We start from the raw sequence: 25,162 nt of genomic DNA, 5'->3' as shown, positions 1-25,162 counted from the left end.
TCGTTGTCTTAATTTTCGCCTCCTACATGGAAAGAACAACTTTGTTAAAAGATTTAAAATTTTTCTGGACACAGATCTGAAAATAATTTTGAACCATTAAAATAATCACGTTGGAAACTAAAAAATGATGAGCAATGCTACAAAAAAATTTTGATATTTTATAATAACCAACTTAAGTTTCTAACAAAATTATTTTTGATGGTCCAAAATTATTTTCAGATCTGTATATCCAGTAAAATTTTAGATCTTTTAGCAAAATCATTCTTTCCGTATAGAAGCTTTGTGTACGCTTCTGTCATTCTTTTCTTGCATTCGATTTGTGCTTTGTTTTTATTTTATTTCCAGGACGCATATCATAATCATTGGTTATTCGAGAAGAAACTGCGATGCGTTCTCAGAGCTGGAGATTGGAGATGACATTTCAGTAGTTCAAGCCACATTCGATGCTTAAATTAAATTGCAATAATAATAATCTAAGAATAATCTAAGTATAAATATGATTATCAATAATATAGCGATACGGTTTCTCAAACTATCGGTTACGAATGTCACGGTATGCGGATGTTTAGACGAAAAGCACGGATGTTTAGACAAATACGCTTCAGTTATATGTGCACATTAATTCATGCGTTGAAATAATTTATGACATTGTGCATGATACAAAATGCAGTACAGGAGGTAGGTGTATTTTGAAGTAAGATGAAAATTACAGAAGTGAGCATATTCATTAGAATATTTATAATTTCATCGGTCGTCATCGAATAAATTTGCTCACTTTTCATCTCATTTCTAAATATACAATCGACCCCCAGGAGTGCGTTTCAAAATGTAACTACAATATATAATCAAAACTCTGCTCTTTAAATTCTTTAGAATGGAATTTCATTCTAAAGAAAATTTCCATACAGCATATACCTCCAAGAGACATTTTAAAGATGTTTGAAAGACGTGTTTTAAAGACGTTCCTAGAACGTCTATTGTATAAAGTGTGCTGTATGGGTTGAGTCAATCTTGAAAAAGAATGATTCAATTTTCAATTTTTAAGAGTGAGAGGCGTTCTTCTAAAAGTAGTTTTAGAGAGTTTTCACATCACGTAAACTGTAGCATTTTGATTAGTTTTGTTTTGGAACAACTCACAAGTGACTCCGCTCACGGATTGTAAAAAGATAGAAAGAACCGGCGAGATTTCGTAGAAGACGGAAAAAGGGACACATCGATCGGGAAGTAGGTGGACGTGGCGGAAAATAAAAACGAGATAGTCGCAGCATTACACGTGAAACGCACGGGTCATAAAAAATCCGAAGCGCAGGTATAAATCGACCGATCTACAAGTCCGCGCGTGAGGGCGATCCTAATCTCGCGCTCCGTTCATGGCGCGGGGAGTCCCAACGCACGGAAAACCAAAAAGATACCGTGAAGAAGAGCCAAGAGGAGAGCAGAGGAGATCGGGGCCGCTAAATTGCCGGGATTCGTTAGAAAATCGCCGGTATGCGGTGCGTCACGCATTCAGGATGGGAAGGGGGAAAGAGGAACCCGGGGAAGATATTAGAGCCTCGAAGGAATTTCGAGTACACGGCATCGCCCACAGCGTTAAGATTTCTCAACCCTCTCGGCTCTCGTTCGCCATGAGAATCGGTAAGAATTCACGGCAAATTCGAAAATCATGTTGATACCATCGATGCCTCGCCACGTCGTTTAATGTAATCGAAGACGAGTTGTACTTATTCATGAATAGGATGCTTGACTGATTTTAGATTTCTTGTAATTTCAAAATGATTTCGATTTTTTATAAATTTGATTTCAAAGTAATTACATGTTTTTATTTTGATACTTAATTACGTAACTTCAATTTATTTCTTAAAGTTTTTGATGTTGAAATGACTTCAACTGAGTTTTCATTTAACTTGATTTCAAATTAATTTCAACGATGGAGAGACGCTTGACTGATTTCACGAGTAAATAATCTCTCGATCGAGGATTCTATAATACAAATGTTCCTATTTGTTCTCCTTGTATTTTGAAGGCCACCCGTTTCCTATGCTACCATTTTTGGACGCCCGTCATAAACGTCGCGCTGCTGTCTGGTACTTCATTGTTGATTCATGCTTTACACCGACGTTTTTATTTCCGCCGCTGTTCTGTGAGAGACATATTCGTCGCAGGCGACTGACAATAAAAACAGACAAGAAACGTCGTTTCGCCATACGTATCTTACGAGGTAATTAATAGAAACGAGAAGTCAGCTCATTCGCTCGTCCATAAACCGCGAGACGGAATGTCACGAGAGAGAGAGAGAGAGAGAAAGCGAAACAGAGACCGAATGACGCATAAATTTGCATGTTGTATACACGCACCCTCGCACGAAGGATCTCGCGAATCTCGCGACGCTATCGCATGGTTCGAGTTAATGATCTCGGTAATTGAATAAATGCGGAAGGCGATTAGTTGCGGCGCCGAGACGCGTTTTAATGAGCTGCCGTCTAAATCACCACGCTCGACTTACTGCAAATTTAATCTAGAGTTAATCGGCATTTAATTTAAATACTCGTCTCGCGTAACTAACAGACTTATGTTTCCCACCAGTCGCACTCATCAGACGCTCGATCTAACTTTGCGTTAATTTGCAATATTCGGTCGTCCGCAGTCTAATTAAATTCGCCAGAGTACGATGACTTGGGGATCACATGTACCGAGAGATGTAGTCACGCAATTTTATTCCAGTGTCAAATAAAGCAGAATTTATTACACTTAACTAAGAATGAATATTGTGTATCTCTTTGTACAACCGTAACGGACAAAGCGCGTACATGACGATAACAAATGCAAGGTTCAAAGTTGGACAAACAACAAAAAACAGTTGAAACGCTGTGCATTGTATTAGAAAGCAATATCATTATCACGTTTTTATTTTTTCTTGAATCTAGCTTTCTTTGCCGCCACCACGGCGTTCGGTGACTTTGGATTAGCTTGATTTTTGTGTTTCTTGCTTTCGACGTGCTGAGCGAACGTGGTCTCCGAGTTTAACGATACATTACACGGTGCGCAGTAATACTGTCCTGTGAAACAAAAAGTCATTGCATCAGCGTTAGTCATGAAACGGTGATTCTTTCATAATCTTTATATACCATAACGATTTTTTTTTACCTGATGGTGTCCGATAAATAGAATAATCTATAGGTTCCGAGACGTTAGACGTGTTCTCATTTTCAGCTGCTGAAACAAAACGTGAAAAATTAATGAGCGACATATATACACATAAATATGACGTTTATCTTATTGACTTACCGGGTTCAGGTATGGGGAGTCCGTTGAGCCTGAGCATTCTCAAATGTCGGGCTCCGCGTTTGTGTGTCTCCAATTGATCCTGACGATTGGCTGAAACTTGACATAAGTCGCAGCGCAATGGCGTAGGATACGGTGGTGACGTGTATATTGATGGTACCGCAGCTGGATTCGGCACAGTGGCTACACCGTCAGATACAATCGGTGTCGCAGCCGGGGCGGATTGCACGTCCGTTTGAAAGGCCGTTCCAATTCCAAAGCGACCTGTCGAATCCACCTGACTGTACTGGTTTTGAGTTGGCAGCTTCTTTGATGGCCTGTGGGTTGCAACTGTCTTATTATCACGACAAAAGTAATTTAACTTAATCGTAGGTTTATTACGCGAGTTATTGAATAAAAATAAATTAAATAAATTATTAAACTATCAGATTGTTAAGTAAATAATATTATTACAGAGTTTCAATGTAGAGCTTCATACCTCGCGCGAGGCCCGCCGTTCGCCGCCCTAATGTGCTTTTTGCCCGCGTAGTGTTGCGTGGCGTCAGTTTGCGACGTAAACCATGTTTTGCATATCTAGCAATGTAGATTGTATGCGAGGTACATTAATATACGATTTACGTATGTAAATACATAACTGTAGACGAAACATTGTAGGCCTCTTACATCACAGTAGTTTTGCCAGTCGTTATTGGTCGTACTGCTCACTTGGCCGTCTTCCGTTTTCTGTTTTTTAACGCTCTGATTGAGAAACATCGATACTTTTTTCTGATGCGGCTTGCCGTCATAGTGTAGTTTCGCTTGTAACGTGGAGTTCATCTACAAAGTACGATATTGCTTCGTCGATATACAATGTTAGTAATTTTATCGATACGAGATCTACGATTACAGAATTAGTCTCGAAATAAAACTAAATTTAAACGGAGAAAACTCTCTAATTATTCAATTATAATTAGCTGGGCCTTACGACTGCATTGCACAGATCACATTTGAGTGGTTTCATTAATGCCGATAGTTCCCTTTGCGCGCTCGCCACTTTCTCTGAGAAATACATACACAGAAATTATATATTAATAATCTGTTTTCCATTATTTTTAATCAAAAAAATTCTCTAATTACCTGCGTCCTGTGCTGGATCTATAAACTCGTTTTTGCGTTTGTAAAAGTTCTTGTTCTTGTTTTTTCCTACTGCGGTCACCGCGGGAGATGCCACTGGTGCAGCAGGTGAACCCTTGTAAGTCGGATCGTACCACGGAGTATAAAGTTCTGAAGTATCATTATCGCTCGGTATCCACCAGGGGGGCTGGGTTGGCTGTTGTCCGGGAGTTTGCGGATGCATTGTTGGATGTAGCATGTACGGATTCGGTGGCATAGAATTCGGGAACGTCCCATCAGTCGCGATCGCCACCGGGGTGACTGCCATCATGTTCTCATTTACCGCCGGTCGTTGCTGTTGCGTCGTTGTCGATTGTACATTGCTGTTCGAGGATTTGTTTGCAGAAGACAGCGGTGGCGGGGGCGGGGGAGGCGGTGGTGGCGGCGGCGGCGGTGGCGGAGGTGGTGGCAGATAAGTTTCGAGTCCTGTTGCGAGAGAAGATGATAAACCAAAGGTTTTAAGTCATCTTTATGTTTACGAAAGGGAAAGGAAGGGATCTTCGACCGGTATAGTGGTACCATATTTTTCTCATTTTAGGACTCACAGGAATTTGTAAAAAAGTCAGAACTTATAAATCATGCGACACCCCGCAGTTTTACTGCGGTAATTTATCACGTCATTGTTATTCTATATATAGTGAAAAAAACTTCTTGGATCTACAGCATGGTGAGATAATTATGCAGCGATACGTATGTTTGTGTGCTTTGAATTAATCATACCTATACTTATTTTTGTCAACTCGTACCATTTTTACAGCTTAACGGTAAAGTATTGTGAAGTGACGAACAAAGGGAGATTGAAAGAAGCTTCTTTAACTTTCGTCAATGGTGTTGGACAAGTTTATTAGTGTTCGGATTTACAACAATGTATCACTCTTACTATCAAAAGCCTATCGATTCGTCAAAATTTTACAGCGCCGCGAGATTTACGATCGTGATAATTATCGCGGACTGATGATTCGTTTTCGGCGAGAAACGTATAGATAAGTCAGACGGCGTCATTAACGATGAGATGCCTATCGTGCTCTTACAATTTACAGAGGAATCGCGTTTAATTGCACGCATACGCTATATTAAGCGTCGCGTTAATTCGCGCGATTGGTTGATACAAAGACCTACGACATTATGAAATAATACATCTCACGCCCAGACAACGATACATATTTAGCTTATCGCACCGCCGCAGTACTGACGTAATTTATTTTAACATTCGTTATACGTAGCGACTCCGTGTTTCCGGTATTATTCTCATAGTATATTCATAATCGGTTTTATTGCAAGATAAGTTCTTATCACAAGTAATACATTGAGATGCTAATATGGTTTTGTGATGTGCTCATAATGATCTTAATAGAAAAATCGGTTATTCTGATAAATATTTTCTTAAATTTTTGAACATTTTTCAGAAATATTGAGAAAGTTTATCTCTTTTCTTAGAATTTTTCATGTACATGAATTATGAAATATTCAGATTTCTTATTCTATAATTTCTAAAAACATAAATTTAAACTTAAATTTTTTTAAATTTTATAAGATTTTATTCTTATATTCTTTTATTCTTATGGTGTTTCTCAACACTTTGAAAGGTTTCCAATTTGTATAAAAAATTGTATAGCAATTTTTTGAAAAGATATAATTTTTAATTTAAAAAAATAAATTATTCAGAAATTTTGAAAAATTTTGAAATTTATGTAAAAATTCTACAAACTATGAAAAATTCTGAGAAAAATTTTTATCAGGATATAAATACTATAAAGTCATATAGACAGATTTAAATTCGCATCACACTATGCATTAGAGATTAAGGATTGTGAATTGAAAATTAGAATTTAACCAACCTGAACGAATTCTAATTTAAAATTTTTATCTCCAGTGCATAATGTAACATGGACTTTAGATTCATTTCTTTATCAATATAGATCAACTTCAATCTCAGTTTTTAACTTATTAATCTTTTTCTTATTCTTAAAGCTAGAAAAATATAAGGAGTAAATTAAACTAACCGAGATTAAAGTTTAAAATCTATAGTAGAAATAGATATTATATTAGGTGTTGGAATTAATTCGTAGCGTTTTTAATGAAAGAATGTTATTTATTTCACATGAGCATTAAAAAATACATTAATGAAAGTACTTCCCATCACTTGTAAAACGCTACGAATTAATTCCAACACCTAATACAATTATATATGCTGATTACATAATCAGTATACAAATGATGACAGGCAAAAAATGTTGATCGTTTGCTTTTGATAATATTTCAGTTTGACTCAAACTGAAGGAATCAAGTGTTTTCATTTATTCAGAATTGATATATTCCACAATTAATAAAATAATTACACAATTTCAGACATTATAATACTATACTTTAACTTTAAATATTAATTATTGTGACATCCTTCCATATTTATATATTTGCATTTGACATTACCTTTAATTTTTTTTACAAAAATATTCTCTGAAATGTCTATCGACTTTTATAAAATTAACAAAACAATAAATATTTACATACGTTTTAAATATTTCGTTCGGGCGAGACGGAAAACCGAGTGAGTCGTAGATTAGATCTGCTATGTTGTTATAACATAGCATTAAGCGCTCGCATGTACATTGCGTGATCCATGTACTCTTCGACGTGCGGTGCTCGCAATTTACTCGTCAACGTAATACACACATACATGATAATTGTCTCGTCCGGCGAGTCACGATCCGACGATTTCGGAACTTCAAATAATGCCGATTACAACAGATCGTGCGCTAATTGAGATAATCTTTCAAACCTACGGAGCGTTCCGAGAATCGACAAAATATCCCGGGCAACCTCCGTCAGGATTACTTCCTTCTTTTATCCTTGGCATCAAGCTCCGCGTTGTCGTTTTATAGATGCACGTTATTGCAAAGCGGATGAGTCGAATTGGTGTCGAGGTGAGAGGAAAGGGGAAAAAAAGGATCGTCTCGAGGATGACGCATGACTCACCCGGCACTTCTGGATTCTCTATGAGTTTGGCGCTGGACATTTTCCTGCCTTGGCGAAGATTTCTACTCAAACGATTCTATCGTTTCTATTGAGCACAGCTCGACGGAGAATCTTCGCTATGACTCACGTGGATGTCGCGATTCCGCGCCGCGGTTTCGTCGACCTCCTCGCCGTCGACCTCCTCCTCGTCGTCGTCGTTGTCGTCGTCGTCGTCTCGTGCTCGTTACCGTTTCTCGTCGCGTAACGACACGTAACGTCACACCGGACACACTGTGGCCCGCACGTCGACATCGACTGTCGCTTGTCCGGAGCAAAAAGTTTGGTGAGGTTAATTCAGGCGAGTTTGACACAAGCCGACGACATTACGCGAACGCGTGATATTGACCCACAGCGCAAGATGGCTGCACGCATCACGCATGTCGAGCGAGACCGATCAGACTGAACGGAAGACTCATCGAGACTACTCCATGGACTACTCCAATCTCCAACTACTTCGTGGTCTTCGAGTTCCGAGTGTTCCGACGCTCCGACTGCCCGTATGATTGTCGTGAGAAAGGTTCGATTTTGTTGATTTTGCTGATAACCGGTTCACGTAGTGACCGTAGTCACCAGTTCTTCGTCACGATGGAAGACGAAATAGGTGATGAGTTGCTTCAGTGTCTCGAGGAGAAAATCGCCAGTGGCCACAGCATGGTCGAGAGGTTGAAGCTCATGGACAAGATCGACGGGATTGATAAACTGATACGGAAGATTCAGCAAGAGATAAAATTTTTGGAGAAGGTAAAAGAAATTTTATGTACAGATATAATAGAGTATGAGTGTTTTCTAGCAATTAAAGACACAACTATCACAAGTGAAGATCCTTGTTATTTGGCAATGTTAAACAAAGACGAAATGATCATCAAATTTTAATTTTAAGAATTAGGAAAAGCTTATATTGGAGGACTCTCTTTAATTCTAAGAATTAATTATTCTTTCAATTTCAGTTTAATTCACTATTTATCTTTTCTTAATTAGAATTCTATTAATCTTAGAAAAGATATATAGTAAGTTAAACTGAGATTAAGTTAACCTTACATTCACAGAATCAAGCTTAGGCTTGTTCTTTTTAATTGAAACTTCTTGCACGGTTCAACTTTCCTCTTTTTTTTTCATTGGAGAGAAAAACAGAATAGATGAACTATGTTATATGAATATATTCAGCTAAAAAAACAGATCTCTTATATCTTTTGATTCTTCTTGAGATCTCTTGTGTCTCTTATTGGAAAGCATGTACTTCGAATGAATCTATCATGATTCGGTGCAAAAGTTTTAGAGTTGAGAATTAATTCTTCTCTATCTGGTAGAGTAGATTTTTAGCATACCAGTTGAATTAGTAGATTAATAACTTAATGCTTTTTTTTACAAAGGTACAATATACAGGAAACTTGAACAAGAAACATCTCCAGAGCTCGAATCTGACTCATCTCGATGCTATGGTGGCTCGACTATCCTGTGCAAAGGATCCCATGAGCGTAATGAGACCCTTCAAGTATCAGAAATCACGTTTGGAAGTTGATATAGTATGTAATAGTGGCGCTTCGTGGGTGAAGGTTATAGCAAGAAACGCTAGAGCATTAACTCTGATATCTCTCGGCAATGGAGAATACGGGCAGAAATCTGTTCTGGACCAAGCTAATTCGTACCTTGTATGTAGCAAGTATCATCTCCATCATTATAGACCGCCAGATGTGATATTTCATTTTGCTTACGGCGTAGAGGTTCCACTGGCCTTGCAATTGGAACAAATGGGCATCACAGTGGAAGGAGATAGAATAGAAACAAACAATGAGAACTTGAACAGTCAGTATCAATTTATCTCTAATAAATATTTAAAGAAAATCAACTATATCGTATGAAAATAATTTCATGTATATACTTATTGTTCTCTTTTTGTTTTTTGGAGGTAGAACAAGATGAACTGGATTTGTCCAAAGGATCTACAAGCGATTCCGAAAAGGATTTGAATATGGATTTGCAGTCGTTAAATACATCTGTTCTGTCAACCGAAATCAGACTCCTGAATCTCGATGTGTCGGCGCTTTTGGCTTACGTTACGAATATGGCTAATGGCTATAATAATTACGTTTATCGGGAGCCATTACTTACGCAACAAGCAGAAATGGAAAGGAAACGTCCCATAAAACCGATTCTAGAAAATTTGTTTCGGGACAAAGAACTTATAATCTGCCGGACAGCATATAACAATTTTATGAATATTATCGATGTTATTGGTGGTCCAAATGAAACGCAGCGTGCTCAAGAATTGTTAAAGAAAGTCCGAATCGTTGACGATGTCACTACTGGACGAATTATGGAACTCCGCTTAGGCGGTAAAATTAAAGATCGATCGCGACTGATTTTTGCAACGGGTGAAAGTATGAAAAGCATTACAGTTTCTGCTAATGAAGGATTTGTAAGAGCGGCGCGCATGCAGGTAATTATATTCAGCATATAAAATTGTTTTACTGTCCGTTTTACATCACTGATAATGAATAATATTATAGATATTTTATTTTTTTAGGGCATTGAGTGTACAGTTTTCTTACACGAACCACGATCTCTATCAGAAGTTAAAGAAACTAATGCAACAAGTATAGAGCAATCTTGATATTATTTCGAATATCTAGGCAATCACAAAGAAAATATATACTGGTACTAAGCATTTCTATATTGCTAATTTATTATATTAATTTATATATATTATATAAGACGATGTTTATATGTTATTTCTCTGGAGAAAGAAGCTACTATATTTCATCATTGATTATCTGAACATTGGATTTGTTAAATTGAAGCTCTATATTTTCTTGAAATTCTGCAAAATATAAAATAAATTGTTATTACACAAAAGACGAGGTGTAAGATTAAAATATTTAATAATACCATCGATAAATTTGTTGAAATGAGGATTCTTTTCTTTGGCCATCCTTATATATTCTTTACTCTTTTCCCTATTTCTGAGATGCATATAACATTTAGCGCTATACAAAAGAGCTTTTAAATTTGAGTCACTCAGTTTTAATGTCCACTCGCAGTCGTGCAAGGCTTTTTCGAATAATTCGAGATTCATATACGATAACGCGCGATTATTCCACAATACAGAAGAATCTTTACGTTGTTCCAATGCTTTGCTATAATAAGTCACGGCCTTCTCGTAATCGCCTTCTTTAAATGCACCGTTTGCAATTCTCTTTAACGTTTCTGCCCGTTCATTTCTAATCTTACGTTCTTCAGCTCGTTTTTTAGCATCTTTTTCCACACTCTTCATGAATACCTCTGTTTATATAAATCGCGTCAATTTATAATTTATCACTGCTCGCCGAATAGACAAAACAATAGCATAATACATGTATAAATGTACCTCGCGACATTTGGTTCGGATCATTGTTTGAATCATGTTCCTTCGACGGATATTTATTAATTACTGATCGATCAGTTTTAACTTTTACTTCACTATCTCCATAGACTTCTTTTTCAACACCTTGTTTTAAAATTTCATCGGCTAATTTTTTCCCACATTCTTGTTCTTGTTGATCGGAAGATGCTAATTTCTTCACGATTTTTTCTTGAATGAAAAATTTTATTGATACAAGTAAATTTGCAATATAATCGCATATCATACTCACCTACTTCAGTGACACGATGCATGAAATTTTGAAATTCTTCTTCTGTTACATGTTCATCAGGATTTAATTTATTAACAATATCATTTGCCAGTTCTGTTTTATCACAATTTACTTTATTCTTCATATTCATATCCATTTTTTATGTAAAATCGTAGGAACAATTGCAAAAACCTTTTGTATGCGCTATAAGGAGAAATGTCAAGTTTGCTTCCAAGGAAACCGCTATATAACAGAGTTGCTATGGTTTGTTACGCTACATATCTACTATCGCTGCTTTCTTTTTAATACAATTGACATTTTTGACACAAGTCAACATACGTCGTTTTTCATTTATTTATAATTTTGTTTAAATTCAATTACACTTTTCGACTCTGTTGGCGAGGAGAGTCAAAGTATGTTCAAATGTTATTTTGAGTGATATCGGGACGCGTCCACAAATCAGCTCAAACACTTCTAATTCTGTTTTTTTTTAACAGTGTATGTCTTTTACTATTAAGCATCAATAATTTGGAAAGCACCGTTTGAAAAATTTTAAACTAAAGGTGGGAGCACAAAATCTTGCAATAATGGATAAGGCATAATAGAATCAACCAATTAAAATTTTTTATTTCATAGAAAGGAAATAAATGAAAGATTTTTGATTGATTCATTTTCTTGTGTATTACACTTATATAAAGCGAAAGTCTATGTTCCAGTCTTATAAATTTTTTGAAGCATTGTCAAGTTAGGTATTAAAAATTCACACACACTGCATATACAGCGGTCTATTAATTGTGGCAAATGTTTGACGAATGTTAATTTGAGTCGATTTACGTTTCTTAAAAAGAAAGCAGTTTGTTATATTATGTATATATAAATCGATCTAAGGGCCAGTTATTCCACCTTCGGATAAATTATGACAATTTTGTGAAAATTTATTTAATGCATAAAAGACAGAGCGAAAGATAGAGACGACGAGAGCGAGGAACGAGTGATTTGAAATTTATCAAAAGGTGAAACAACCCAGTCATAATGTATCTATTATCAATTAAATTATCGCATAAAAAAAATTTACATTAAAGAATAATTTTAGTCGTACACGTAGATTTTAAAATAAGTTACGATTTGCACAGTTTTATTATAAAACAGCAGGATCATGCAACGTAAATATTGAGGAAACGATGATTAATTATTGTATATATAGCAGTCTGAAATTTCAAATGTCATGTATATGAATATCAAATATGTGAGAACATACAACAATACTTATATACATTTTCTTATCGATTGATGAATCTTAGTCACATTAACTGTTTGAATCTTTTCTAGGTAAAAATTCTTTATGATGAGCGTTCTTATTTAATGAATGGACCAACATCTGAGGATAAAACTGTTGCGTGGTTTTACTGCTTTCCAAGTTATCATTGTCAATTTCGTCAACTTCTAAAGGATCCATGTCAACATCTTCTTCCATATCGGAAGATATGTCAATTTCGTCCTTTATGTAAACTGTACTTAAATTGTTATCTTCACTCGAATTTTTTTTAACTTTTCTTCTATCTAAAGGTTCGTTTATTTTATTGTCTGGCACAGAAGTAGATGGCTTTCCTGCTGTGATCTCTACTTCATCCATAATACAACGCACTTTCTGAAAAGATAATGGTTTGTTTGTTATTGTGGATAACACACTTGGCCAACTGATCTCGGGATGCGTCGGAAAATCTTTTCTCTTTCGCTGCATCGGGGACATTCTTCGCACTCCTCTACTTGTACTTGGCTCGTTAATGTCTATAATACTGATACCGGAATTGCTAGTCTCTAGTCGTTGACACAACTCGCTTATGTTAATCTCTTCGTTCTTCGGCGTTTCCTGAGGAACTTTGGCTGGCTGTAAGGATTGGCTGGTTTTGTAAGGATTTGTCTTCGGAACAAATTTCATCTGCGAAATCGTTTTATTCTGTGTTTTCGTGCTTATCTCATGTTCTGAGCTGACATTGCTTCTACTAGGTGAGTTCTTGGCTTCCTCCAATTTCAATCGCGACACCGTCGTCATCTTCTTCAACACGTCGCAGTGCTCCTTGTTATTGGAACCTTCGGATAGCAGCGATGGCGGGATGTGACGGAGCCCAGTGACTTCAAATGTCTCGGCGAGTTTCAGTAGCCTTCTAACCTCGCTCTGCACTATTTGTATTTCGCCACAGTACATGAAATTTAGAAGAGTCTTGAGATCATCGGCCTCGATGTCGTGCAGGACGATCATCGGATGTGGATGATCGTTAGCCAAGAGTAATCGGCGGAAGAAGGAGCTCGAATTAGCCAGTACCATCTTATGACATTTAAGGATTGTACCATCCTTACACGCCAGGGAGAGATCAACGAATTGCTGTTTCTCGTAACAAGTGTCGAGTGAGCCCACCATGTGCGATGGGAAGCTCTGCCATTTGAAGCTCAGCAGGGAATCCTCCTTCATTGTTGCGCTTTTAAGTCAACTCTTCAAGTCAGAGATCTCGTGATCAGGTAATGCGGGATATTCGGTGTTTCTAACAACTATATTCGCCATGACACCACGTGCCGCTGTTGTCGTGCATTGTCGTCGTCACGTCACGAAGCCAAAGATGGGGATGGAGATATTAAAGATGGAGCTGAGACGAAGATGTTAGATTGTAGAGGTGGATTTTTCCGGCGGGACTTTTCGTACGCATGCGTGAATACGTCACTGCACGGTCACGTGATAATTTCCTCCATTTTCCTCGAGATTGCACCAATGCTTGGTTGTTTTAATTTTAAGCGAGGCTTAAAACTCTTTCCCTTGCTGTCTCTCTATCGGCTTTAAAAAAAGAAAGAGGGAACGTTAAGCTTCTAAAATGCTTTTAAGCTTTTGAAATATTCATAGACGTATGTATGTATATTTACATACATCACGTTGGGATATTCATTTTTTTAAATAGGCAGGTGTGTTAAAACACCCCAAACAAGTTTTATCTTTGCAGTTATATTTTTCATAACAATAACATTCATATAGCTAAATTTACATTATATATTTTATGAAACAGGGTAATGTAAAAATAATAAATGAACTTTTTAGGAGTTCCGAGTAATACTTTTTTTTTCTTTTTTTAGAACAAGGTTTTTAAAATAATTATACGTTTTCATCTACACAATTTTTATATTATCATCAGGTTGTAATAAATCTAACCACAGAATCAAGAAATTAAAAATTTTGCTTAATTTAGCTATATTAAATCGGCTTATAACTAGAAACTTTTACATTATTATTAAAAAATTAAAAAAAAATCAGACTAAAAAACTTAAAATGTACTCAGGAAGACGCTATTCGTGACTTGTTACCCTTATATTACGTCTAATGAACGCTAAAGGTAGACCGAAGAACAGAAAAGTTTCGAAATTCCCGCAAACTGTACTGCTCGGCTCGAGATATCGAAGGGCCGAGATATCGCGAGGTCTCGAGCGCGAGATCGCTCGACCGTAAGGGGGGCGACTTCTCGACGGTCCAATTGGCTTCGATAATTGCAAATGGTCGTTTAATAACAGATGATTGAACGCGTTCGGCGGCGCGCGGCGTGGCATTTATCTGTCAAAAGCGGTGGCGGCCGGCCGATGAACATTGTAATGCGCCGCCGGTTGACGCGCGTCCGTTGACCGTTGAACCGGCGAGACGTGGATCTGCGGACGCTCCGAAGCTCTTTACTTTTCCCGGCTCCGGTAACGACGGCGGGCGACGGGAACGTCGACAGTCGACACACGACGGACGGCGGCGACGACGCGGCGGGAGAGCGAGAGAGCGACAGAGAGGGCGAGACGCGCGAGAGACGAGCGTGCGGAGCGGGCGACCTTTGAATAACCGACGCGTACGTTTATTATTATGTGATTGCGGATTGCGCGCGGGTTCACGACGGCATAACGAGGCAGACGACAGGAAGAAAGCTGTAGGAAAATGCGGAGCACCGACGTTTTCTGCTATCTCATCGTGGCGACTCTCGCCGTTCTGAGCACGCTCGGTCGTGCAGGTGAGTACCCACATTGGATTTATTCTCGAGAGTATACATTGTGGAGCAGCCAAGGTAGAAAGAGAGAAGAGAGAAAGAGAGAGAGAAAGAGAGAATATATCGTGCCAGGCCCGCTGTCTGGCTGGTAAATTAAAGCTCGAGCGAAATTGGTTCGTCCGAGCGAGCCGCCGCAGTCACCCCAGCTTAACCACAATGGTCTTCTTCCGCTCTTTCTCTCTCCTTCTCTCTCTTTCTCCGTGCCTCTCGATCCCTCCGTCTCCGTCGTTCTTTCTCGAAATCACGGATCGTCTCTGAGAGAGCACCCTTGGCTGCTACGCAGAATCGTCCAGATCAACCCGCCAACACGTGTGACTCTTGTGTGCTCTCGTTCCTGCACTTCCGGCGGTTCCACGCCAAAAATGATGCGTCAAAAATGCGCTTTTCACAGCGAGAGATATATTCCGCCGAAATTTATCCCGAGTACTCTCTAAATTCTTCGGAGTGAAATCTTACTCCAGAGTGAAAATTGAGCCAGTCTCGTAAACGAGTGGCTCGGTTTTCAATCTTCATCTAAGGAGTAGTGTATTCTCACATAAAAGTCAATAAAAAGTTAAAATGGCTTTATTTTGATTCTTAACGTCAATAAATAGTTAAATTTTGTAATAAAAAAAGTCATTATTTTGACTTTATGACGAAATAAGTCATTCCAACTTTCTCTTCATTCCGTGCGTTTTTTCGATAAGAGTGAAGTTTCATTAGTGAGATTCACTCTAAAGGTTTTAGAGAGTAATCGATATTGATTTTTACTTTTATATTCAATTTTATTTTTAAATATTATGATTTTTATGCGCGTGATACGGTTTTTGCGCTTCGCAGAAATACAGGAAATACTACCGGCGATAATTTAACAGTATCACACTGTACGATCTATGGACTGTACGCGCAATATGATAAAAATGCAAATAATTGACACGACAATACTACCGAAGAGCGTACTAAAAGGTATCGAGCTGTTCCGAAAAAACGGAGCTCGATGGAAATTTCGCCCGCGCTTTCTCTATTGACGCAATCACCATATTTTTTTTGCAAATAAAAACACATTGAAGTAACGAACAAATTACATCACTCTTCATATTGTCTCTGTCTATTGAATGACAAATAAACATATATATATATATATATATATATATACACAATGCAATATATATATATATATATATATATATATATATATATATATATATACACGTCTCGCGTCTCGACATCTCCATTGAAGTATTTTTCTTCGCTCGCTGATTTATCGTTTCTCACATTTTTACGTTGCGTTCAATTTATTGCGAAAGCGAATTTGAAATGCTTAGTTGCTAGGGCCGCTGTTTTTTCCCTGATAATTATGACGTCAAAGCGCGCGCGAGGAACTCATTTGCGATAAACATGTCTCTTTAAGGATATATTTTTTATTTCACCGTGGATTTATGGACCTGTGCATCCATACCGATGTACTTCCTTTTTTTTTTTATTGCGTGATATAATCGTCGATTGCTTCGGGGTAGAAATCGAACCATGACGCAATTAGTCTGTTAATTTGATGCCTTGTCAGTTTATTACGTTGTTAATATTGAATTGCGTGCTTTTTGTTATTAATTAATTTCTGTTGGATATTTTTATCTTTTATATGAACTCTCTAAATTCTTTGGAATTACTCTAAAGAATGAAAATTGAGCCAATCTTGAAAAAGAGTAGCTCAATCTTTAAAAGTTTTCTTTAATCTTTAAAAGTTAGGTTCCTTTTACTTTTTAGAGTAAGATTTATTTGGAAAGTATAGGTCACGTAGATGACAACATAATGCTACGATATATTTATTTTTGTATTTCGTATCGTTTTGAGATTTCTACTTGATTGTTTTGTGGTTTTTTACTGCCATCGTTTTTTTTTTAAATTCCTGAAAGAAATAGCATTTTTATATTAGGTGTTGGAATTAATTCGTAGCGTTTTACAAGTGATGGGAAGTACTTTCATTAATGTATTTTTTAATGCTCATGTGAAATAAATAACATTCTTTCATTAAAAACGCTACGAATTAATTCCAACACCTAATATTATATAAAATTTCTATATTCTGAATCTTTAAGTAGGTAGATTTAAAGATATGAATACAAGTGATAAAACGGGTATTTAAGAACATCCCAACAATTTCATTTTATAAATCGACTAATGGAACAAGGATTACGAGCAGGATTTTTAGTGCTAAATTAATACATAACAAAATTCATGTATTAAACAAACCTAATCATAATTTCACATTTTAATCTAATATTATAATCTCATGTTTATATTTAGTACATTTAAGTTTCATTTTGTGTGTGTGTGTGTGTGTGTGTGTGTGTTAATTTATTATTAAAGAATGTGCTTTAACTCATAATCCCGTGTTTTATTAGTTGATTCGTAATCTTTTAAGTCTTTGTTTTCAACTTATTGTTTAATTCTGCAATTATATTTTTTATTTGAATTTTATGTTATTTTTACTTGCATATTATATTGTGTGTTATGTTAACATTTCACTGAAAAAGAGTTTGATAATAACTGCCAAATGTTTAGTGAAATGACGTCAATTAAATGTTTGATTAATATAATCCAAAATAATTGTTATCTTCCCTAAATATTTTTGATTATATAAACAAAACATTTAAACTTCATTGGCATTTCATGAAACACTCAGTAGCGTTACCAAACTTCTTTTTCAGGATAATTATAAGATAGATGAAGTAAAAATAATGAACTTTAAAACTTCTGGGATATCTCTGAGAAATACATTTTATTTTCCTTTTACGGACAAGATTTTAAAGAAAACTATATCTGGAACATCTGTTGCGCCATCCCATCTATTTTTTTAAAGACAAACATATCTGAATGACGAGGTCTATTTATCTCGGAAAACTATTTTCGCCACGAGATTTTCCGATCAACAACGATTTATCGGTACGCAGTCGTACGTATCTGTCGTAATTGGCTTTAACGACGTGGATGTTTGACGTTGTTTCATCCGCTATCTGTTTTTATTGGTCGTATATCTATGTCGATCGTACCGCACCACGGATGAAAACGAGACGGCTCGATGATCATCCTACGAGTTTCATGCACACCGTTCCACCGTTGAAACGGCTCCATATTAATTTAAATAACCGGCAGGTTATATAAGCACGCGCGCGCGAAGAATTCGTCGGAAAGAAAACTGGCAGAACGGTATTCGCATGTGAATATCTCATGAATATCGTTCCGGAGCGTATTTTAGCATCCTCAGTGGGCGAGAAAACGCGCGATTACCTCCGCCTACTTCGCTCGTACTTTCATTGCATATTTGTTTATTTGAAAGTTACACGTGTATTGCACGTGGCGGGTCGTCCGTCCATTCGTACGATAATGGAATAATATACAGAGTTAATAAAACGGAACACCTTGTATACAATCGTGGGTCGAAAATAAATTGACTTGGCGATACCATCTCTCGATATACCAACGTTTTATGTATTCCTTTCATATCTTCTTCCATCGTCGTCCCAAACCAATTTTCGTAAAAGGATGTTCTGTGTATAAAGTACACTTCGGAAAATTCCAAGTGAAGACTTACGCTATCTTAGGCGGATATTCTTTCGGTTCATACATGAAACAAAAAGAATCGGTAAGGGATACGCATGCGTGAAATCTTTCGGTGAATTCGCGTTTACGTGGCGAAATTCGGTCGGATGAAATTGGATAGTCGATGCGAAATTGAGTGAAGACACGCGAAGAGTATATTCCTGTAGCTTTCTTTTCGAGTAATATTTAGTTTTATGGGTATCATTGTATAATGTGAGTTTTCATTCCGAGAATATTGAATCTGTGTCGGGACCTGTTCTATACTTTTTATCACGTTTTTAGCATTTTCTTTTGCTGTATCAATCGATATTTAAAAACGATAGCGATAACAGCGCACCGATTACATATCTTTTATTCACACAGACAAAGGACAGTTTGCGGAATTGCATCGATTTCGCGTCGTTGTTATCAGAATATTTCATTGATTGCAATGTTTTTCAATAATTCAAGATACTGGCAGCTGTCTGTACACTATAAATATCGGCGAATGTCAGTCACAGTTTTCTTTTTTATTAATTTAATGCTGCATCTTTTATGTAACGAGCAACATTTTTATTTATCTAGATATAGATCTGAAAATAATTTTATTGGGTATCAAAATAATTATGTACCTTCTAACACTTCCAGTAACCAGTTTGATCGTCCTATATAATTATCTCAATAATCCAAAGTTCTTTTCTGCTTAATTCTTTCAAATGTATAATTTATATTGCAGATATTTGTACTTTCTGTTTACTATTTATATTAATTTATTTATTAATTATACTGATGAATATATTATTCAGGGAATTAAATCAGCATTTAGCTGCAGCCTCGTCTTTTGTTTGCAATTAGTATTGTATTTATATTGCATATATATATATATATATTAGGTGTTGGAATTAATTCGTAGCGTTTTTAATGAAAGAATGTTATTTATTTCACATGAGCATTAAAAAATACATTAATGAAAGTACTTCCCATCACTTGTAAAACGCTACGAATTAATTCCAACACCTAATATATATATGCAATATATATATATATTATTCGATATGTCTCTTTATTATTGGCATTGGATAAAGTTATTATTATTATTGTTATTAATTATTTTTTATTTGTATCTAAATTTTTATTTGATACACATTTGAAATTTTTAGACACTTTAGTAAAATCACTCTTACTGTGTAATTGTTTATTCGCAATGCTTATACCTTTTATTCTCTTCTCAGATATTGTTTTGATTTTATGTTATCAAGAAGAAGATAGTTACATAACCCAAGTGTAATCTTAATTCGCGATAGGAATGTCCTTTTGAATGGAATTCTCCTTCGATTCTAATACGATTTAACGGCGGAGACCTGCCTGCTGTGAGACTTCATGAAAGTAAAGATGAACAGACTCTTTGTTCACTTGAACGATCCGACGTTATCGCGGAAAAGTGATCCGTATTGTATGCCGCGAGAATGTAATAAATGGATCGAATATGATATCTCGAACACTGAAACCGTTGAAATTTTACACCGACAGCGAATCTGCCGGTCTGAATTACGTGATTATATTCAACGCGCTTTACGATCGGGCGACATAAATTGTCGACATAAATTGTAAAATCGTACGTACAGTCGGAGATGCATTACGCGTTAATTTTATTCGCGAAGGTAAAATCTTGATATACGAGAAATTTTTTTTCAATGTGAAATTTTCTTTATGATGAACATAATGTTATTCTTTATTAACGATAATTTATATAATGACGTGTATATTTCCGTGATGTCTCAATGAAAGAAGCCACGTTAGGACAACGTTATAGAATTAATACAACATTTATTAGTACAACAGCTATTTAAATCAAAAATAAGTCTCATAATACGCTTGACTCAGCCTCAGTGCGGTTAACCCCTCATATATGCTGTTGATAAAACGAATTCATCTCTATTAACTGATTCAGCCAATCATGCGTCACGCGGGCTCGATGGAGTTACGAAAATGCCATTCATCCTCGTGTCTCTTTGTGTCTTCTGTTCTGGATGAGATAATGAATTGTTCGACGGCGATAACGAGACGGATAAGAAACGTAGCGCGTTCGATTAAGTCTCACATGATGCACGTAATCATCGATTTATATTTTTATGTGATGTACATGTCGTATTGTCTTGAATTATGTGACTTTATCTCTTCAAGATTGCAGGCAGTCTCAACAAACAAAGCTTTCGAATGACATTTAATTCACGAAATCTCTTTGTTTAATGCAGAATTTATTTATAACATTTTATTGTGTTCTGAAACAATGAAAGTTTTTTTAGATGGCATGATTAATGGTTTTAGAATTTTCAGAGAGTCATCTGTATAATAATAGAATATGTGATTTAAGTTTCACTCTCTTTTCCTGTTTATTTGTTATCACAAAATTGTCACGTTTATAATTGGATTAAAATTTAAGTGTTATCTTAACAATTATAATTTTGAAGTGATATGCAGTATTTGAATATTATTTATGTTGTTTTAATATGATTAAGAATTGAATTAGCATTATTTTAGCAGCGAACGAGCGAAGCGAAGCGAAGCGAAGCGAATTTCTTATTGTTCCATCAGACAATGGCAGTAAATATTTTTAGTTGACTAGATCAGCATACAGAAATTTTATTGGATTACGTCCAGTTTGAACATGACTCGTGCTATTAGTTATTATCTTTTTGTAATATCTTTGTTTGCTTTCTCAGCAAATATTTATTTTTCGAGCTATTTTAATATCGCTGATATATATCAATGTTGTCATACTGATATATTACAAAGTTATAATACTCATAAATATTCAACAATAAATTATTTTTTGTAATTATTTTTTAAAATTTCCACAAGTTTTTACAAATATTCCATATAAATGTCCCTTCAAAAATAATATTTTATTTTTAATTCGTTCGATTGCTAGCAATGCGTTGCAATATTAAGTGGAGATCTGGCGAATTTATTAAATGCAAGTTGAATGCTGGACGTTCTGGATCGACTCGATGATTCATTTACCATTAAAGTATTGATGGCGATTCTTTTCAGAGAGCAACGACGATGCACACACATCGAAACCGTGTAACACTTCGGATCTCACCGAGCAGTGCGGTAAAAATCAGAGGTGCCGTGTAACCAGCAATGGCAAGCAGATGTGCGAGTGTCAACGAGATTTTTATTTTGTTGATGGTGAATGCATTAGGGCATCAACATCCACGATGACAAACGTCGACGTTACCACCCTCAAGCCAGAGCATAGGTCTGAGTCAGGAGGTACGTGTACACCGGGAAAACGCAGTAATCCGCTGCTAAATGTTTGTTTGTTCTTCATCGTAAGCTTTACCATGAAAAAAAAATAGGGTTCTTCTAACAAACTGGTTCTTCTAACAAATCGCATCTTTGCTTCTTTTATCATTTTTTGAAGATAAAATCCAATATCCGAATGTATGTAATCAGCCTCACGTTCACTTTATGAGCGTCTTAACTCATGATTACTGTTTAACTTGCCTATTATTCATTTATTGACATATGATAAAGAAATAACAGGAAGAAAAAAACAACCTTCAAAGTTAACCAGTAGCTAACGTCAACAGCGAACTAAATTTTCAATGAATTTGATTTAGGTAGCTCTGTAGCCGCCGGTCTGCTAATACCCACCTTCCTTATAGTAGTCGGTGTACTACTGTACTTCGGCGCGAGACGATACAAATGGTTACAACGATTTCGGCAGTATCGTCACAATCGTTACGGCAATGTCATAGTCACGAGAGACGACGATGATGACGACGATCCACCGATAGCGTAAAATGATAAATAAAATGTAAGGGAGAATTATAGAGATATGCACAGGCCGCGTGTACCAAACGATCAAACTTGAATAGGTGCAGTATATGCTTGTGTGCTGAAGAACGTACACAGTTACGAGGCTGTAGTGTGGACTTTGATACGGGAATACACACACACACACACACACACACACACACACACCTACACACATACACACACACACACACACATATATATATATTCGGTTGGTAACGCTTGTTTTGATTCCTTTAGGAATCGTTACCACGTAATTCCGTGCAAGCATCAGCAGGGAAGTATATCTACTAGGTGCACAAGAGACGGGAGAAGAAAATGAATTACGAGGCCAAATGTAAAGATGCACTCGCGCGAGTAATTATGCTTTTATCATTAATTTGAAGATAGATTGGTTGCGATTGGCAGCAGAACACAACAGTTTTACAACTGTTCTATAATTGTCTGCTGAGATGGGATTATTCTTCTAGATCTAAAAGTATAATTCAATCAGCGCGAAGAAAACTTTCAACAGTTGCAAAATAAATGTTCTGTTGAATGTAGACATTATTAGACATTGATTGTCAATTTAATGTTGACGACATACAAATATTATATATATACTTTATATAATTATAATGATTGTATAATTGCATACATAATTGTATGCTTACAGTTTCAAAAAATGAAATATTTTTGACGTAACGTTTACTTTATCCATCAAGGATGTAAAAGCATTGTTACTCTCACGCTAGTTGCCGAATCTATATTTATATGTGATGGTTGATTAAGAAATATAAAGCATAATAGACTATGTTTCTGATAATTCTAAGGATTCACTGAGAGCATAATTTTTTACATTGATATTAAAATAAGCTGGTCAGTAAATCTTATATACTATTAATAGGTGTATAATAATCAGGTGATCATTTTTTTATCACCATCCTCGCTATAGCTGGAATTTAGGAAAGTTATATTAAATGTTGTGTGTCATTATTGTGAATAGGATTACGTCTATTCTCTTTTACAGTAATTTGATGAAGTAATGTGGTTAATAAGTCAAAATTACCCTCTTTTTTTAAATTTTCTTAAATTACGGCTAATTTTTTGATCTCTATAATAATAATAATTAAATTTAAGAGCATTGAAAGGAATATTTAAATTTAAGTATTTAATAACTACTATAAATATTTTTTGCGATTTACAAATAATACAATTTACAAATAATACAATTTTTTTCTATTAATCCATTACTGATATGTAAATTTAGGACGAATACCAAATAAACTCTTTATTATTTTTATGTGGATCTAAATTAGTACTTACTTAAACTGCAGGAAATTTGGAAGCGATTGCATTTATACCAAAAAGATGTCTTGTTCTTTAATTTCTTCGACATTTCTGTAAAATAATAAAATTTGTAAATACGATATTCGGGACTGCATACTCTTGCCAACAACAATTTTTTCCTAATAATTTAATCTAATTGTGATTGGAAGATGTATTATCTATATATCGTTTATGACAAATATGAGCTTTAGCTCGTAAAAGATTAATAAAATAAGCTTTCGAGAATTATACATATATATTATATACGTATCCTATTCTTGTACTCTATCATTTTTGTACAGAATCTACGCCCGAATCTAGAACCCGAAAAGATCGTAACAACTGTTCAATGTATAGTAGTGACTTTGGTCGCCGTCTAGATTTGATATTTTTATAGTTCGCAAGTATCTGAGAACGGCGAGTGGTACTGGCGAATTATTATAATTGCATTAGTTTTAATACAGCGACAACATTTATTATCGATCCAAAGTACTGTCTGCTCATTTGTTATTACGTCGGTGCATTTTAATATTGATGACTGAATATCCTGTTACTATTATAGCCACGTTTATACAAAATCGTAATAAATATTTGTTAAATATCACTTTCTTATCGAGATAGTTTATATATTTCCTTTCTTTTTATGTTAAAAAAACTAGATATTTACAATTTGTGTATTCGTGGCTCCGTTAGGTTGTCAATCATGTCTCTGTGATGTATTTTATGTTATATGACTGAATTTTCGTTGTTGATCGATTGCATTTTCTCGGCACAATGAATAATCTAATTATGAAATATTTTCCGTGTAAATAATACATAACTGTTGCTGTTACCAATGTTTGACACAGTTCTATTACTTCATATGGGACGTTTCTGAAAAATCTGACAAAACTTTGAGAATTTATTCTACTGATTATTAGGAATAAAAAAGTTGACGTTGATATATTCAAAAAATTTCAATTCTGAGCTTTTTAAGGTACATATATACAATAATAAATTTTCAAAAAAATTAATTTGCAATTAAATTTAATTTAGAAATTAAATTTACAATAATTATTTTAATGACAAGTAAATTTCAGATCTTTCAAAAATATTCTGTATACATTTTGCACATTAACAGGCAGTGTAAGTAGCAGCATTATTTAAAATCATTTGAAAACAACTGTCGCTTTAGTACGAAAGATATATTTAGTTATCTTTACGTGATTTCTGAATTTCTCTACTCCACCTTGTAATATTTATGAATTTCTTACAATTACAGGCAAATGTTCCGTTGTGTAATTTATGTCATTTGTACTATAAAGTACAAATAAAAATAAAAATCTCAAAAAATTCTGCAACTGAACATTT

The 25,162-nt window shown here is 35.5% G+C and overlaps 5 protein-coding genes across 7 annotated transcripts; 2 read left to right on the top strand and 3 right to left on the bottom strand.

Moving 5' to 3' along the window:
• Positions 1 to 2,710: 2,710 nt before the first annotated feature.
• Positions 2,711 to 7,578, bottom strand: LOC105143502 (zinc finger matrin-type protein 3). Of its 3 annotated transcripts, none has more exons than XM_011051881.2 (8): positions 7,411 to 7,578; positions 4,399 to 4,860; positions 4,247 to 4,320; positions 3,946 to 4,098; positions 3,761 to 3,855; positions 3,286 to 3,599; positions 3,145 to 3,213; positions 2,711 to 3,056 (listed from the first exon to the last, which is right to left on the bottom strand). In XM_011051881.2, the coding sequence occupies exons 1-8, from the start codon at positions 7,448 to 7,450 to the stop codon at positions 2,905 to 2,907; spliced, it is 1,359 nt and encodes a 452-aa protein (XP_011050183.1). In that variant the 5' UTR covers positions 7,451 to 7,578; the 3' UTR covers positions 2,711 to 2,904. The 3 variants fall into 3 exon arrangements, with proteins under 3 accessions (XP_011050183.1, XP_011050190.1, XP_087266623.1); XM_011051888.2 differs by having other exon boundaries at positions 3,145 to 3,210; XM_087410497.1 differs by lacking the exon at positions 7,411 to 7,578 and adding an exon at positions 6,946 to 7,390.
• Positions 7,579 to 8,024: 446 nt separating this feature from the next.
• LOC105143495 (UPF0415 protein C7orf25 homolog) lies at positions 8,025 to 10,355 on the top strand. The gene is made up of 4 exons (XM_011051868.2): positions 8,025 to 8,190; positions 8,820 to 9,252; positions 9,360 to 9,886; positions 9,974 to 10,355. The coding sequence occupies exons 1-4, from the start codon at positions 8,035 to 8,037 to the stop codon at positions 10,058 to 10,060; spliced, it is 1,203 nt and encodes a 400-aa protein (XP_011050170.1). The 5' UTR covers positions 8,025 to 8,034; the 3' UTR covers positions 10,061 to 10,355.
• LOC105143862 (tetratricopeptide repeat protein 12) lies at positions 10,237 to 11,214 on the bottom strand. The gene is given in 4 exon segments (XM_087410505.1): positions 10,237 to 10,320; positions 10,322 to 10,728; positions 10,814 to 11,017; positions 11,079 to 11,214. Coding segments are annotated over 4 exon segments (831 nt in total).
• Positions 11,079 to 14,005, bottom strand: LOC147908222 (uncharacterized). The gene is made up of 2 exons (XM_087410499.1): positions 12,332 to 14,005; positions 11,079 to 11,261 (listed from the first exon to the last, which is right to left on the bottom strand). The coding sequence occupies exon 1, from the start codon at positions 13,525 to 13,527 to the stop codon at positions 12,364 to 12,366; it is 1,164 nt and encodes a 387-aa protein (XP_087266625.1). The 5' UTR covers positions 13,528 to 14,005; the 3' UTR covers positions 11,079 to 11,261; positions 12,332 to 12,363.
• A 572-nt stretch (positions 14,006 to 14,577) lies between these two features.
• Positions 14,578 to 25,157, top strand: LOC105143517 (hypothetical protein). The gene is made up of 3 exons (XM_011051900.2): positions 14,578 to 15,085; positions 21,734 to 21,958; positions 22,309 to 25,157. Exons 1-3 carry the CDS (start codon positions 15,013 to 15,015, stop codon positions 22,488 to 22,490), a joined length of 480 nt encoding a protein of 159 aa, XP_011050202.1. The 5' UTR covers positions 14,578 to 15,012; the 3' UTR covers positions 22,491 to 25,157.
• The last annotated feature ends 5 nt before the right edge of the window (positions 25,158 to 25,162 follow it).

Source organism: Acromyrmex echinatior, chromosome 10 (assembly GCF_024713525.1).
Source record: "Acromyrmex echinatior isolate Ae372 chromosome 10, ASM2471352v2, whole genome shotgun sequence".
Lineage (NCBI taxonomy): Eukaryota > Metazoa > Arthropoda > Insecta > Hymenoptera > Formicidae > Acromyrmex > Acromyrmex echinatior.
Note: the sequence above shows the minus strand (reverse complement) of the source record. Positions and strands in the feature narration are given on the sequence as shown.